This window comes from Camarhynchus parvulus, chromosome 1A, assembly GCF_901933205.1.
Source record: "Camarhynchus parvulus chromosome 1A, STF_HiC, whole genome shotgun sequence".
In the NCBI taxonomy this organism is placed as follows: Eukaryota; Metazoa; Chordata; class Aves; order Passeriformes; family Thraupidae; genus Camarhynchus; species Camarhynchus parvulus.
Window position 1 is genome coordinate 19,519,448 of NC_044586.1, and position 17,454 is coordinate 19,536,901.

At 41.8% G+C, this 17,454-nt stretch overlaps 1 protein-coding gene across 1 annotated transcript in view; it reads left to right on the top strand.

Annotated features, from left to right (window-relative positions):
• The first annotated feature begins 855 nt into the window (after positions 1-855).
• CRY1 (cryptochrome circadian regulator 1) overlaps positions 856-17,454 on the top strand; it is a 39,449-nt gene continuing 22,850 nt past the window's right edge. Inside the window, exon 1 of the mRNA XM_030959636.1 lies at positions 856-1,340. Within this exon, the coding sequence (XP_030815496.1) occupies positions 1,183-1,340 (158 nt within the window). The 5' untranslated portion in view covers positions 856-1,182. The remainder of the gene's footprint in view (positions 1,341-17,454) is intronic.

The window sequence follows — 17,454 nt, forward strand, 5'->3', positions numbered from 1 at the left end:
CCTCCGTCGGCTGTTGGCCGTGCGCACTGTAACCAAGGAGCAGGTCCAGGGAAACCCGCCGTGTTTGCTGCACACAGACGGTGGTTTCAACTCTGTAATTAACAGGCGTGAGAAAATCACCACCTAGTAATGACTTTACTAACGGTGCTCCAAGAGGGACCATTTTAACTCGTTCTGCTGCTTGAAAGCCTATTCGGGTACGGCGGCGCCACACGGCCGAGTCACTCTCACTTGCCCGGGGGTGCCTTTTGACCGACACGTCCCGACGGCACCGGGCAGCAACGAGCCCTCAGCCCGCGTCACAGAATCGTCAGGGTCGGAAGGGACCTCCGTAGCTCCGCCAGCCCAGCAGGCGCTCCCTACGCACACGCTTATATAAGCGCCCCACCCGTTTCCCGCGGATGGGGCTACGCGCGGTGGGACGGGGGGGCACGGCCCGGGGGCGGCGCGGGCGCGCGCGGGCCGCGATACATAACAGGCTCGGGGGCGCGCGCGCGCTTGCGCCCCCCGGCGGAAGCGGCGCCGCCAAGAGCCGCCTCGCGGCCCCGTGCTCATCCGGGTCCCGCCGCGCCGAGCCGAGCCGCGGAGGGGGCTGGCGAAGAGCCAGGCCCCGCCCCCCGCCGGCCCGCCCCGCCGCAGCCCGCCGGCCCCGTGCTGCCCCTGCGGGTGGGATTCCCGCCGGGGTCGCGGGTGCCCCGGACGCTTCCCTCTCGGCCGCGGGCACGCGACCGCCCGACCAGGACCCCCTTCCCCGCGCGCCGCCGGTAGCGAACACACCTCAGAAACGTGAGGGCCCGCGGTCACGTGGGAGAGGCGCCGGCCAATGGGCGGCGGGGGGCGGGGCGGAGTGGCCGGCGCAGCCCCGCGCAGTCACAGGGCGAGCGGTGAGGAGGCGCCAGCGGCACGGACGGCGTTTTCCGCGGGCAGGGCGCCGTCACCGCTCCGCAGTCACCGCCGGACCCAGCGCTCCCACCTTTCGTCCCTGCTCTCCCCGGCGCGGGGACTCCGCGGGGTGATGCGTCCCCGCCGGGCGGCCGCTCCCGCCGTGTCCGCCGGGTCCTAGAGCCGTCCGCAGCGAGGCCCCGCGGGCCGCCCCGCCGCCCGTCCGTGCTCGCCCGGCTGCGCCGGGCCATGAACGGCCCCGCGGGCGGCGGCGGTTCCCGCTGAGCGCTCGCACCCGGCATGGGGGTGAACGCCGTACACTGGTTCCGCAAGGGGCTGCGGCTCCACGACAACCCGGCGCTGCGGGAATGCATCCAGGGCGCCGACACGGTGCGCTGCGTCTACATCCTGGACCCCTGGTTCGCCGGCTCCTCCAACGTGGGCATCAACAGGTGGCGGTGAGTGCGGGGCGCTGCGGGGGCCCTAATCCCCACGTTATGTATTCGGTCACGCCGCCTCCCCGCCATCCCCTCCCCTCCGCGCCCGATTGGGCCGCCGCCAGCGCCGGCTTCCCTGGGCTGCTCGCCCTCCCCCGCGGGCCGGCGGTGTTACATATCCAGCCCAGCGCCGGCCCGGGCTGCGGCTCCCGCGGCGCACGTGGGTGGGACGGGGGAGAGGGAACCGGGAAGCCTGTGGCAGAATGCGGACCGGCGGGCTGTGGCTTCCCGGTGAGGGGCCCGCTTCTTCTCGCTCCCGAGGGAGGCGGTTCAGTGCCCGAGCGCTGGAGCTCAGAGCGGGATTGCCGGGCGGAAAACCCTGTGTGGAGCAGCCTGGAGGGCTTGCACCATCTCAGGAACTCTGGGCAGCCGGGAACCCCAGGGCGCCTCCGTCCTGGAGAAACTCTGAAGCTGCTCGCTTAGCTCAGAAGTACTTTTTCAGAGTAGCGTTCCTGCACAGAAGGGTATCACAAAATACCCTGAGTTAGAAGTGACCCACGAGTATCCTGAAGTCCAATCCCTGCTTAGAACAACCCCAAGAAACCCACTGTGTGCCTGACAGCGTTGTCTGAATGCTTCTTGAACTCTGGCTGGCTCGGTGTGCAGTGTCCCTTTCGGGCAAGTGCAGATTTGTTCCTGCACCGTCAAGCCAGTTGTATTTCTCCTACCCGATATAAAAATGAACTTTACTGTGGATCTGTAACTGACACTTGCATGCTAAATGTGTGCCATAAGGCAGAGGTTAATAGGACTGCTGTGCATGCTTGTCATGTGAGATTAGTTAAAACATCACTAGGAATCTGAAAATTGTTACCCTTGTAAAATGGTTGATAATGCAGTAAAGTTTTTGTATCATCTGTCCCTCCAATGTCAGGAACTTGAAATGCTAGTGAACTTAGTCTGCCCAGACTACAGTGCTGAGAACTTGCCTAATTATGGAACAAGCACAATGAAACTTATCTTAACACTGTGTCATAGAAGAATGACAAAGTTTAGAAACTTCAGGTTTTAATTGTGTTAACTTGAATGATTGTTCCTTTCAGATTTAATAATTTGTATCCTAGCTTATACTTTACCAACCAGGTAGCTTACCTTTGGAGATTATCAATTTCTATTTTTTTTTCCAGATTTTGAGAGGTGTTCCTTACAATATTCTTGTTTTCAAGAGATAGAAATACTAAAGATGCTTTTTGTAAACTTTAACTTGATGGTTATTTCATTTTCACTGACAAAAATAACTTATGAATAACTGTTAAATGCTTTCCTTATCTGAGATTCATGATGTACATTTATTTTATAAGAGACTTTTAAATTGCTTTTGTTTTGAAGGGATAAATTTTTTTAATAACATTTTGACTTACTGAAGAAGCTCAGAGATCTTAATTTTGTGGGTGAAACATGAGCAGCTACTTAAGTTTTAAAAGAATGTGGACAACTGGCACAAGTCTTAAGTGTTAAGGAAATCACATGTTTTAAGAATACTTCATAGGTCTCTAATGCGCCCTGCAATTGAAATGCTGAACAGTTTTTGGTTGTATTCGCTGAGCTAGTGAATGATAGACAAATGTGAACTTTGATTCTAGCAGAAGGAAGTTCATGTCTTCAGTGCTATTGCCCTGGTTCTTCAATGACTGTGTAATATGATAATTAGCTAATAGAGTCCTTGAGTACATATGTGTGTGATGTATTGCTGGTTGGTGTACTTGAACAGTGTTTTCAGTGTTTTAGAAGGCAGCTAGTCCTTCCACTGCATTTTACATTTGAAGAAAAATGCCTGTTTTTCGTTGCTGTTTAGAGGGATTGAGTTTGGGGTAGATTACAGCTCCCCTGTCCAAAGCACTTCAAGCAATCTTCTGGTACTCAAATACCCTCAAGGCACATGCTGCACATGGATTTGAGTATGAAGTCTTGCTGCCTGCGTAGCCTGGTTTTGTGAAATCATCAGGTTTTTTTCAAGTTTAAAAATACAGTAGCTTTATAAAATAATTGGCTGCTAAAGCTGTATGTTTATTAAGGTTCTTCTCAGTAATTTTTTATTTAAATGGGCAGTTACTAGTTTGGTATGAATCCACTTTATGTTCCAGTGGTTTTAATGAGATGCTTTTAATCAGTGCAGACACATACATTCCCAGTAAGCATGCATAAGATCTATGATGCAGTTTTTTGATTTGCCAGTCTCATTTGGCACTTATTAATGAAAAAAACATTTTATGTTCATTTTCACTTGATGACCACGATCAAAATTGTTTCCTACATGCCTGTCAAGGAGGGTGTTGTAGTCAGAAACATTTTATTTGAGACTAGGAGCCGAAGCCCTTCAGCATTAGGAAGGTGAGGCAAATTTAACCTCCTGGTGTGAATTTACAGTGGTCCTTTCTTAATTTGCATTGATTGACACCAAGTGTTTATTGTCCTAGTGCCCTGGGCAAAACTCTTCTCTGTCAAACTATGACTACCACAATCTACATGAGGAAAAATGGTGAAAAAATACAAGAAATAAGGAGGTTTAGTTTCTTGTTAGAATATTGTCATTCTGCAGAGTCACCAGTTACAGTTTATATTAACAAATGTGTGTTAAATCTGGCAAATAGCAACCCTTAACACATAGGTGCTTTCTAATTAACTTTTCTGTTTAAACAGTCATGCAACAATCAGGGGCTAATATTTTTGTGTAATTGCACTATTGAGCAAGTCTAATTACTAAGCAGTCACATGGTCTTACTGACCTCCTTTCTCCTGGCATTCAGCCTACCTGTTCTAAATTCGTGAATGCTACGTAACAAATGCCAGGACCTCCCTCAGCCCACTTCTTTTTTTTTCTGGGTCTGTTCTGTTTTGTCTTATTGTTCCTTTTTTTCAAGCTGTCAAATAAATGGAGATGTGCTTTCGTTGAAACATGCTTTTTCTATGGGATGAGTTCACAGTGTTGTTCACAGATCAACACTTGAGAGAGAGAAGTTACTTGGTGCAGTAAAAGGTGATGTAGAAATTGTGGAGGGAGATGCCAAATGTTAAAAATCACACTAAGGCTCTCTTAAAATTTTGTCAGTTGCCCTTAAATGTTAGGCACCAGAATTAGCTTGCATCTGATTGTATCAACAAAGCAGGCAAAGGATGTATCTTGCATACTCCAACAAGTAACCATTACCTACTTCTGAAAAAATGTGTTGGTATGTGCTCACAGACTTTTCCATATTAAGGAGAATGGGATCTCATGGTTAACAACATCACCTGGGGGAGAGCTTCATTTAGCCTTGGTTTTAGTACAGAGTGACAATTGATCACAATACCTGAAAAGAAATGCAAACATTGTTAGTTGCTGCATAAGGATTTACTTTAGGTAATAATTTACCTCTTCTGGTTTGGCTTTTTGGGTATGTATGTCTGTCTTTGATATGCTGGTTAAAACACTACTTTTTTTTTTTCTAACCATTCCTGAAGAGAACAGATTTTACTTTTAAAATAAGAGTAATTGAATTTGCTTTGTATATCTCTTAGATTTTGTGAGAGTATTGATGTTTTCAACATCCTTCAAAGTTAACTGCTGCTATTATGGCAGATACTGGTATTGACTTCAGAGAGAGAAGAGAGGTGGTTTTTTTTCACACTCAAATTTCAAGCAAATTAAAAAAACCTGAGGGGAAAAGAAAAGTTTAATTTCCAGGACAATCACTGCAATTCATGGAAATGGGAACTTGTTTAAAAAATAATACTCAGACATCTTTCTGTAGTATCTGTTAAATTTTGCTATTCTGTGCTTCTGGTTTTGAAAATATACTTAAAGTTTTCGCTTACATAGTTATGATTTGTCCAATAGAGATGTGTTTGTTGGATGGGGGATTGGTGGAAAAAGTTTGTCAATAGAATTAATCTATGAATGATATGAATTTCATATGTGCAATTCAGGCAGACAAATTTGTGTATTATACTTCATTATTTTTTGGTGACATGCTTAATATGTGAAAAGGAATGCGCAGAAATATTTATGTCTTCCCTGATGAAAACATCCCTTTAAGTTTGTTTTTATTGTGTAGCACTTAGAATGAAAATCTACTTGATTTATGAAATATTTAACATGAAGCCCACCAAAGGCACTCTGTCATTCCCTTCAATTAGACAGGGAGTAGGAAATACAACAAAAAGCTTGTGAGTCAAGATAAGGACAAGGAGAGATCACTCAGCCATTACCATCATGAGGAAAATGAATTAATTTATTACCAACCAAATCAGAATAGGGTAACTGAAAATAAACTTATATTCTTAAAGTGCCTTCTTCCCACCCTCACTTCTTTCTGGGCTCAACTTCACTCCAATTTTCTCAACCTCCTATCTCTGAAGAACACAGAGGGATGAGGAATGGAGGTTTTGGTCAGTTCATCAAATGTTGTCTCTGCTGCTTTTTTCTCAGGGGAAGGATTCTTCACACTCATATTTTCTCCACCACGGTCCTTCGTGAGCGGTGGGTGGACAGCCTTCCTCTCAGTGGTCTTCACCACAGGCTGCAGGAGACTCTCTGCTCTAGTGCCTGGGGCATGTCCTCCCCCTCCTTCTTCCCTGACTTAGTGCAGAGTTGTTTCTCTCTCATATTCTCATGCCTCTCCAGCTTCAATGGCTCCTGAGCAGTAATGTTTTCCTCCTGTCAGATATGTTATCCCAGAGGCACTACCTTGGCCAGTGAGCGGCAGGTCTGTGTTGGAGCTGTCTGGCATTGACCTGGAAAGACAGACAGAAAGTTTCCAGCAGCTTGTCACAGGAAGCCACCCTTGTAGCCCCCTGGTACCTTGACTTGTGACCATGCAAACCCAGTGCAATCCAGCACCCCCTCTAATGAGTGCCTTCAACTCTAGAGTGGCGTGTGCCACTTGGAGCACTTCTGTTTGCCCAGCCCACTAAACTGAGGGTGATTAATCTGTGTAGCTTCTTTCCAGAAGTTGTATTTTCAGATGGGAACTCTGTGGTACCAGCAGTTAGACTGGAGAAACCCCCCAGTGCCACACCCCTAGGCTGCTCACCTATTCTCTTCCATGAAAAACATTTTTTACCTCAAAAGTGCCTGCAATTCAGCAACTCCCTCTATAATTTGTGTTATAAGATCTAGCCCTATGATTTACAAAGTACGTCACTGAGGCACACTGACGTACGTCCTCATGGGTTTAATCCTGCACTGTTGATGAAAGGGTTGGTTCCACCCTTTTATGATAGCACACAACCCTGTGGTGAGCAAGTTTAGCTCATCAATCTGTCCAAAAGAGATTAATTACCAGTTTTGGTGGGATTAGCTCTGTGGTAAATTGTGCCAGCAAAAAGGTCACCATAGTAGTAGTGAAGAGGCAAAGAGTGGTAAGGGCAGGTACCGTTTCTTTCAGTGGCAATACAGATTTGAGTCAGATTACAATGGTCATATCACTCTTGGCCTGCATTGCTCATGTCTGCAGTAATCACAGGTGTTTTTTGGAAGGGGATTATTGGTTTCTTCTGTGGCTAGCCATTTTTTGACACTCTTTGAAATGATATTGGTGAAAATAAGTATTGGCCTTTTTACTGTATTGGGAAAAGATGCAATTTCTTTTTTGTCAAACTGTCAGAATGTGAGAAATAAGCCTGCTAGCTGAGATATTACACTGTGCTTGTTTCCTTATTTTGGTGAACAATCTTGTATCACCAGATTCTGTAAAGTAACTATTATTCAATTGGACAAGAAGATTGCACTGGTTGGTGTGGAGGGAGCATGCGGTACTGCAAATTGAATTGTGCTCAGTAAGATGATTTTTCTAAAACAGCAGTTAATGTAGGCCAGAAAAGTTATAGTGAGCGTCTATACAATCTGGCCTCCAAGGCTGATCTTGAAGGAGGCTTAATTACTCAGGTTAAGAAATTTTGAGGTTTTAAGACTCCTGGTTTTACATCACAAATCTCCAGGTTTGAGGATGTCCAGAGAAGATCTGGGTCAAGTGTTCTTGATATGTAATAGTATGTGGACTTTGAGTATTAAAGGGAGAAATGTGATTTTGAAACAAGTCCATAGGAGTTTTTTAGTCTTCCTTCTCTTGGGACCAGTAGTCTGTTTTTGTTTTATTTTACAAAAGTATCAATAGATCACATTCTTTATTTGAGTAGGGCAAGTCAGTCTGTCCACACCTCATAGTGTTTCCTGCTCTGGTCACAAACAGGGAGTGTGATAACCCCCAACAAACACCATCTGTGATGAATGTGAAAGCAGCTTTTTTTAGGCAATCAAGAATTCAGATTTTTTTTTTCCTTAACTGATCAGTATGTGGCAGTGTCAATGAATTCTGTATCTGCTCTTCAAAGCAAGTTATTTTATATTATCATTCTCTTTTGGCCATTTTAATACAATAAAATATATTTTCCTCCAGTTTGGGAAAATGTCTTTATCCTGACAAATGGAAGCTACTCTTTAAATATATTATGCAAATATTGCAGAAAAGCCTGTTTATCATTGTGCGCTGCCTGAACTTTTCAGTTTCTAGCAGTTTGTCTACAGCATGGAAGCCTTTATTTTCAGAACTGGTTCTTTTCCATACCGTGTCTCAGTGCCTGGCAGGTTTTCAGGTTAGTTATATAACCTGTGATAGGAGGAAGGTCAAGCTGCCAGGAAAGTCGGCCATTTTTTCAGTGTAGAAGTCACTCTAAAGTCTGTGATGTTAAGAATTTGCATACTGAAAGAAACCCTTTGCTTTTGGGAATTTTGTGACCTTCCATAGTGACCTAAAAAGGCAAAAGTCAGCTTGAGCATGAGTGCGTTGTGAAAGTAGTGTAAGAGTATGTGGTTTTGTGTTCCATGGGCTTAGTAATTTGCTTATCACATTTTAGCAGGTTTAATAGCCATACCTTTGGCTACCCCTAGGAAAGGACTGGATTTGATTACCAGGGTAAGAACTTCATAGTATTTTGGTGCAATACATTTCACTTAGATTTCTCAGAACTCTTAATTTAACATGGAGCAAGGTTAGTTTTTGTGCTTCTGTGTACTTTTGGCTTTCACATTCTTTGCAATCTAGGTCAAGAGGTGAGTTATAATTGCAGTGTTCTTCTAACCCTGAAGCCTCCATTTGTTTTTCAGGTCACCATAAAGCATTTGCTTTCACTGCTTTGGAGTTTTGTGAGTGTAAATGATTTTTTATAAGGGAACAAAGCTTCAGTGGAGGTGAAGGATAGACTGGAAAGGACAGGTCAATATTTCAGTGTTCTGTTTCACGTGTGTAAGTGGAGATGGCTGTGGCAAAAGTCCACGTGGCTGTCTATACTTTTGGAACAGTTAAAAGTTGGAGTGCATTCCAATTACCAGTGGAGATAATAAAAACCAACACATGAGCTTTGTTAGCATTAGTTTAGACAGTAGGTGAGCTGCAGTGAACAGAACTTGCTAAAGGATGCACTTGTTTTTTGGTAAATTCTGTACTTTGATTTTTTTTTAACTATTTATTTTTAAATTGCATTAGTATTTGGAAGGTCTATAATTCAACATTGTTAAACCTGGGTAGGAAATAAGAATATCATAATAGTCAGAGTTTTGGAAGTGAGGTGTCAAACTGTTGCTTAAAATCTCTTCAAAAAGTGCTAGTGCAACAATTTTTTTGCAGTAAGATAAAACCTGTTCAGTTTTATCAGAGATGGAGGGGATTTCTTCCACTGAACATTGGTTAGGATATGTCCTGCCTATCTAATTTCTGTATTAACAGGCATGTGATGTACACATGAGCTTTTGTGTTATGCATTGCTTCCTCCTACAGCTAAACTAGAGCAATTTCTGGACCTGTTTTAGAAGTTTACTTTATCTCAGTGTTTCTTAATTTATAGAAAAGCATTTCCTTTCCTATTCATTCTCATGCATTTCTTCTTTAATATCTGTGTGTTTGTGGCTCTTTCACAGACATGAAAAGTACAGGCTGTAAAATTCTTGCACTGAAGGTTTGTAACTTTTCAGAACACAAACCTGTATCTCTTCAGAATTAAAACCAGAAACATTGAAAAAATTCTATTTAAGCTCAAATGGAGAAGTTGTGAAGTATGAATATATGTTATTAATTCTTCAGTGATGGAGATGAAATATCTACAGTACAGGTTACTTAGGAACAATTACTATAAGGAAAACTTGGAATTTTCTATCTGTTATCTATCCAGTGTATGAAATCCATGACCTAGGAAATACTTTATTTTTTATAGTAAGGAACTTGTGGAGTTCAGTGCTTGCAGATTTTTTTTTTGGTTTCTCACTGCCAGTGTTCTGCTGACCTTGTCGGTGAAGGGTAAACTGTGCTGCAATTGAGAGAGAGAGAAAAAGTGATTGAAAAAACAGAAATAAGAAGGTGATTTGCATCTGACAGAGAAATAAATAAATAGGCAACTTGTTCATGTAGGCTGCTCATTACTTTGTGCCTTGTATAGTTCATAAAACATGATAATGGTTTGAATGGTTGCAGTTTTGCTGTGCACTAAAGATACAGAACATCATGGCAAACATCTCAATTTCAGAATCTGTGCAGTTCTGAAGTAGTGGGGAAGCATCCAGAGAATTGTGATACTGCATTTTATAGAGCAGCTGGCATTGAAAATGGCTTTGATTTCTAATATATTGGATTCATTGAAGAATGGACTAAATGTTGTCTTGCTATAAAGTTTCCTCTGCGTTGAAATTTTCTGTCTGAAAATCCTGTGACATCAAGTGATTTTCTTTTCATTCTTTCTCCTTCACACTTTATGTTCTACAGACTAAACAAGCTCATTTTTTTTCCAGAAATCTTAAAGATGAAAAAACATTGTGGCTTTTAGCAGAGATTACCTAATATTTTTTCCCTTTTTCCTGTCTCATGGGAGAAGCATGACTACATCGGCAAAACTGAGACATGCATTTAAAATAAAATATTCTACACAATAATTTTTGCCATCCAGGTTTCAGAAGGGTCTTTGGGGGAGGAGCTTGCATTTCACTTTTGTTCTTTGTAAGTCTTGCTAATGAACTCAAAAAGTCGAAACCATGCAAGTCTTAATGGGAGTGATCAAGCCAAGGATGGCATCTGAATTATTTGTTTTATTTGTGTTGCCTAGGAATAATTCCTGTGACTTTCCTTCATTGCTTTTCAGTAGATGACAGGCCAGGTCTAGTTTACTGTGCTTTATCCATGTTTCTTTTTAGAGAGTGTAACTGTTTGCTGTTTACTGCTCTCGCACAGTATTTCCCAAATCCTGTGAATGTTTCCTTAAAGGTCTCTATGAGACACTTCAATTTTTTTTTTCTCTAGCATACTCTTTCATTTGTATGCCCTGGAAACATTTCCTAGTATGCCATAAACATTTCTTCTGTTTATGACAAAGGAAAAAGTTGTAGGTTGCTGTGATATTGACAGTTCTGCTTTAATTGCTTTGTATTTTCCTGTTTTATTTCAAGGCTTTTGTAACCTGAGGAGACCTGTGTAAAATTAATTTTCATCATATAGTCATGGTGGTTTTCCTTTTACTGGTTGAAATTTCCTTTCCGTGAGCTAGTTGCCAATAAATTTACTGTTGAGGAGTACTTTATTTCAGCAGTAGTGTGTTTTTCTTCTAAACCATGAAGAAAATCATGAGTTTGTGGGGGATAATGTGGATGCTTCTATTTTTACAATTTAGAATTTGGCTTTTTGCATTCTTTTGAATATAATTCCACCAACCTCTCTTTTTCAGTGCCAGCATTGAAACACTGTGTTTCCTAAAGCAAAATTCTTCAATGCTGCATTTGCAGCATTTGAAGAAATTCTTACTCCAATTCTTTACTGCTTCCACAGGAGACAGCACGATGAAGCTTGCATGTTTGGCATTGTAGGTCACACTTTGAAACAGAAAAGTGTTACTAGTAATTGCGTCCTGCACTTTCAGCAGCAGCCTTTCCTATTTCTTTTCATAATCCTGCACTTGTTTTCCTTTTATTAGTCTGTCTTTATTCTGGAATAAAGACAGTTTGTCTTTGCAGTTGTTGCTCTATGGCTTGTCAAGTGCAGTGGTAAAATAAAAATAATTTTTAGGCTTTTTGGGTATTTTTTTTTACTGTCTTGTTTGACAAGTATGGGATTTTCAGGAACAGTTATGTCATTGTAAGTGGCTTGTTCCCCAATGAAACAATGCAAGAAATCAAAAAAAATTTTCCACTTGCAGTACTGTATCGTCACCAGTTGCAGTATTTTTCCTGCTGAACTTAGAAATTTTAAGAATACCTAAGGTAAAGTAAGCTTTGGAGAGCCTTTCTGTGTGTTCTTTGTTTTTGAGCCGTATTAGCTGTCAGAACCTTTGTGTTGACTGGAGTTTTAATTATGGTGTACTACACGGTAATGCCTAGTTTGGTATTTTTCTTTTCTTGAAATGAGTTTTCTTTTGCTTAAAATGTTTGTCTCTTGTGCTTGTCTCTTTAATTTTACCTTGAATGAAAGCTTTTGAACTTGATTGAATACATTGATCAAAAAATACCAAGGTACAAGTCAGTGTGATTGATGTTTGAAGTCTTGTAGTCTTATTTCTACAGAGATAATTATTTCCTTCATTAGTTTAAGAGGTGATATTTTTTCTTTGTCGTAAGGAAAAATGCTGGTTTTAACAGCAGCAGTAAACAGGGAATTATGTAATTGTCAGCATTTCTTCCTTTGTGGTACCTTTTGGTCTCCCCCCTCCAGTGCATGCAGGGTTAAATAGGGTTTAAAAACATGTGAGCTTTACCTGCCATTCACCAGCCTTTTTCTTTTATGCAGATTTAATGTTATTTAGACCTGTAATAAAGGATGGTGTCCATTAGCTTGTGCTTGGATGGTGGTACAGGAACAGCCTGTTTGTGCCGAAGTTTAGTGCCAGCTGTTGAGTCTGGCAGGGGACACGCTGTTCGCGAGTGCCTGTTCCTTTTCACACCTTCCCCTTCCATTCTTTATCAGCTCCTCCGGCTCTGAGCGCTGCCGTGGCACTTCCTGAGCTCCGAGCACGTCTTGGGTTTCATGTAACCTTTAGCCACCAACACTTCTGAGTATGACACAGAGGAAGAGCAGAACCGATACACTGCTTGTACCTGCTCAAATGAAGCCTTTCTCTGTCCCTGTTACGAATAAAGTTCTGCTGTGGTACAGGAATCGTCTCGGAGCAGCTCCGTAGGGAAGGAATATTGGAATCTTGCTACAACGGTTACGTATAACTGGAAAAGTAGGTCATTGTGGCAGGGAGTAGTCCAAACAGCCGCCCGGTTGCTGCAGCAACGACCTACTTTACGAAACTATTTTTGTTGATTCATATGGAAATGTTCTTGAAAGTGCTATAAGGAAATGATCAGGTTAGGAGATATGTAACAGTGGAAGCTGCAGGCTTTGTGGACGACTCCTGCCCTCCTCCTTCCCCTCCGCCCCCTGCCTCCGTGGTCTTGTCCCCTGATGTTGAATATAGGAGGATTAAAGCAAATAAGGTTTCTGTTCAGCTGTTCAGGGGAACAGCTGTTTTTTGTCTGAAGGTTCTGCATAACAAAATGCCTATCATTGGTGATTATGTTTCCAGAGTTCAGAGCCTACAAGTATTCCCTTATAAATATGTCTACAGAAATAACTTTAGAGTTAAAGCAAAGAAAACAAACTAGAGAACCACCTTTTTCTTGGAAAAAATAAAATCTTCCTTGAGCACTGGAACAGGCTCCCCAGGGAAGTGGTCACAGCACCAAGCCTGACAGAGTTCAAGAAGTATTTGGATACCACTGTCAGGCACATGGTGTGATTCTTGGGGTTGTCCTGTGCAGGGCCAGGGAGTTGGACTCGTTGGTCCTTCTGGGCCTCTTCCAACTCAGGATATTCTATAATTCTATGAGTATCACTCTTCTGGAATGCTCATAGTTTCTCTTGATATTCAACTGTTCTTATACTAACCACTTTTCTCCAACAAAGTTTATCCAAAGTCAGGAAGGTGGGCTTGGTGCCTGCCTCTTTTTCTATATTTTCTTTTCTTTTTTTTAATTGGCAATATTGTTGTCTGAGTCTTCTCTTTTGCTATGAATTCTAATCCTCACACTAGCAAACTAGAAAAAAGTACAGCGATTCTGTATAAAAGGATGTTCTCCAATTGTCTACCTTTATTCTTTCAACAAAGTAATAAAAAAAGCTGTCACTGGTGTTTAGGAAGTGAATTTTGGAAATCCACTTCTGTCTTCTAAAAGGAATGGGTAGATGGGGAAAATGTAAAAGTACAGTTGTTACAATAAGTGTTTAATTCTTCATAAAATCTTTATCTAAGCTACTATGACTTGGGCAGAGATGACTATTATTCCTTAGTTATGAGAATCTTCTACTTAACTATCCTATGTAACTTTTTAAGATCAGTTTAGTTACTTCAAGTGATGTACCGTCTGTTGGTCCTGACCTTCAGTATTGCAGAGAGCTGCTGAAGTTGTGACAGACGAAGAGAGCACATTTATCTAGAGGTCATTTGGATTATTTCATCTACTGTGTCTTGAGCTATACTTCAGTTCTGTTTTCTAGGTCTTACATGACTGATCTCTTTGTATCTCCTGCATCAGCCTCTGCAGCATGAGTTGAAGAGTTACCTCCACTAGTCTGCCCACATGCTGAGTTAAGGACATAGTTGCCACATAGTTGAGGACAAAGTAGAGGTTTTCAGGATTTCTGCAGCTTGATAAACAAATCTGTGCTTCAGTTGTTTTTGGGGCTGGGTGAATGTTTTTTTTTCTACATCATTATTACTCAAAACCCTGAATACACCTTCATCAAGTTAACTTTGTATTCAGCTATAAATGACTATAACTAATTCAGCTATAAATGACTTTGTATTCAGCTATAAATTTCAGCTTTGAAAGACTGGTTCAGAAAATGTTGGCATTTTGATTCATAATAGTAGCAGTAGGAAGTTAAAATAATGCTGAATGTCTGACCACCATAAGGTGAGCATCAGTCAGTTTTAATTAAGATTTCCAGGAATAGCTTCAGGATTTTTTTTTCATTTTTGAGACTTTCTACAAATTTCTATGCTTGCTAAAGGATTTCAGCTCTATCCTTAATTATCTTCTATTAGTTTAGTAGATTTTTGAGATATGGGAAGCCAGAGATTGAATTCTACGTTAAAGACTTGAAATTTATCCAGTGTAGTTGAGAAATATATTTATTTAGGCCAGTGTTTTATTTCTAGGAAACATAAAGCTGCAAAATTTTACTGGCACTAATTGTAACCTTAAAGAGGTCACTTTAATTTAAGGAGCGGAAGAAGGTTTTATTAATGTAAATTAAGGGCAGTATAAAATCTGTCCTTTAGAATCAGATTGCAAGACTGTCTTGTTGGAGTGCTCTTATCCTGCTTGTTCTTTTTAAATGAGCCTTAGCTGTCATGGACAGCTTAGATTGCTGAAAGTAACGTGGCTGAAATATTTTATAAAGCAGGCCAGTTCTTGTTTAATTACATCAAGCCTTAAGAGCTACTAATTTAAATAAGAGAACTTGGATGCATGAGAATAAGTTGGTTTAAATTTATGTATGGCCATGTCTGTACTCTCAAGTAACTCTAATTTTGTAATTTGCTTCTAGGTAATATTTCCCCAGTTGTCTCCAATACAATTTGTTTGCTCTTGGTTTTCCTTTATGGATCCAACTAGTTTCTCTCTGGAGAGAACAGACATAAACAATTAAAGTCAAATAATAAATACTTTGATTTATCAGATTGGAATTAGGGGATTAGAAAAAAAAAATAAACGCAGAATATGTACATTAAAGAACAGAAGACACTAAGAGAGAGATTTAGGAAGCTGTGAGCCTGTTAGTCTTCTATCACCAGCAGACTGACCTTTGTAACATGAAGTAATTTGAGATGTTCATTTCAAGTTATATGAGAATAATTTAGGTGAGTAATGGGTGCCCTTTGAATGTGAATTTAAGATCCAGACTTCATAGAAGCTAAATACACCATTTGCTGTGATATATGGCTCATAAAATAGGAACCAACTTCATAGTGCTATTTCATGGAATCACAGAATGGTTGGGGTAGGAAGGGACTTTGGAAATCATCAAGTTCACCCCCCACCCCCCAGCTAAGGCAGATTCACCAAGAGGAGATTGCACGGGATGTGTCCAAGTGGATTTTGAATATCTCCAGGGAAAGGGACTGCAATTGTCCCTTATTCTGTCACTGGGCATGGCTGAAAAGAGTCTGGCCCCGTCCTCTTGACACCATCCTTAAGATATTTGTATGCGTTGATAAGATTCCCTCTCAGTTATTTCTTCTCCAGACTACACAGGCTGGGCTCTCTCAGCCTTTGCTCATTAGAGAGATGCTCTAGTTCCCTTATCCACTTTGTAGCCCTCTCCTGGACTTTCTCCAAGAGCTCCTTGTCTTTCTTGAACTGTGCAGCCCAGCATACCCACCCACAACCCTGGACACATCAGTCCGGATAAGGCCTCACCAGTGCAGATCATTTCCCCTGACCTGCTGGCAATGCTCTTCCTAATGCATCCCCGAAAGGCACACTGCTGGCTCCTAGTTTAACCTGTTGTCCACCAGGAATCACAGGTCCTTCTCTGTAGAACTACTTTCCAGCAGGACAACATTTAACCTGTACTAGTGCTTTCATGCACTTGCCCTGTTCTCCATGACCTTTCAAAGATGATGGAGAGTGGATGGTGGTTTAACAATAATATCTGCCAGCTCCCTCAACACTCATGGGTGCATCTCATTGGTATCTATGGATTTCTGGATGGCAAGCTTAACTGAAGGATATCTAATCTGATCCTCCTTGGCTAAAGGAAAATCTTCATTTTCCTGGACTTTCACTCTTGCCTCCACGCTCAGGGATTCCTGGAGTCTGGCTTTAACAATAAAGACTGAGCAAAGAAAGCATTCAGTAACTGTACCTTCTCTACATGCTTTGTCACCTGGGCACCCACTTGATTCAGCAGTGAGCCCATGTTTCCCTAGTCTTCCTTTTGCTACAAGTAGTAAAAGGTAGGAAAGAAGAAGCCTTTCTTGTCATACTTGACATCCCTTGCTAGATTCCATTCCAAATGGACCTTAGGATTCTTTGTCATATCCCTGTGTAATCTGACAACACGCCTTTATTTCTCCCAAGTGGTCTGTCCTGTTTTCCGTATTCTATAAACGTTCTTCTTGTGTTTCAGCTTTGTCAGAAGGTCCTTGATTATCCATACAGGTCTTCTGATGCTTTTAATTGATTTCTTACTAATGGCGATGCACTGGTCCTTAGCTTGGGAGAAATGATGCTTGAGTACTAACCAGCGCCCTTGGACTCCTCTACCTTCTGGAGACTTAACCCATGGGATTCTTCCAAGTAGGTCCTTGAAGCAGCCAGAATGAGATCTCCAAAAGTCCAGGGTTGTAATCCTGCCTATTACCCTGCTTCCTTCATATTTGGGGGATTATGAATGTCTTTTGAATAGGAGAAAAAAAATTTGTGTTTCCTTCCTTTGGGGACTGCTAAGCTTGAAAAGTTAGTTCAGTTGGAAAGAAATTAATGAGGGATGGTATGTAAGGAAATGCCAGCTTTTTGCCCAGTGTGAGATAGGTTTGATTCAAATGCATTTGTTGCTCCTAATCGAGCAGTACTGCTTGCTGTGGTTGATGTTCTATTCTCACTCCATATCTGAAATAGTCTTTTTTCCTTAGTGTCAAAAAAGATGCACCCAAAAGGACTCAGCTTGGAGAGATTAAATTTTAAACATGGTTTTCTCTTGATTATGGCTCACAGCCCTTTCTTTTCTTTCATCTATTTTCAAAGAATTGCTTTTTTTTTCCCTGTGAACCTCTTTTACCGCTGTACATGGCCTTGGATGTGTCTTGCATTTGTCGTCCATCACAGCTCTGCTTTGGCTTAAAGATTATAACAGTAATAAATATTAGGGGAAAAAAAGCCAAGTGACACACATCGTGGGCAGTGTTTGGGTTTGTTTTTGCAAGTGGATCAGCTGAACTAAGTTATGAAAGATGCTGTAGTTCTGATTTGCTCTTTAAAGGAGCTGTTTTTTCTTCACTGACTGTAGAGCAACCCTGCAGGAGATTAGTTAAGTCCCACAGCTACTTTACTTAAGTATCTAGAGTTTAG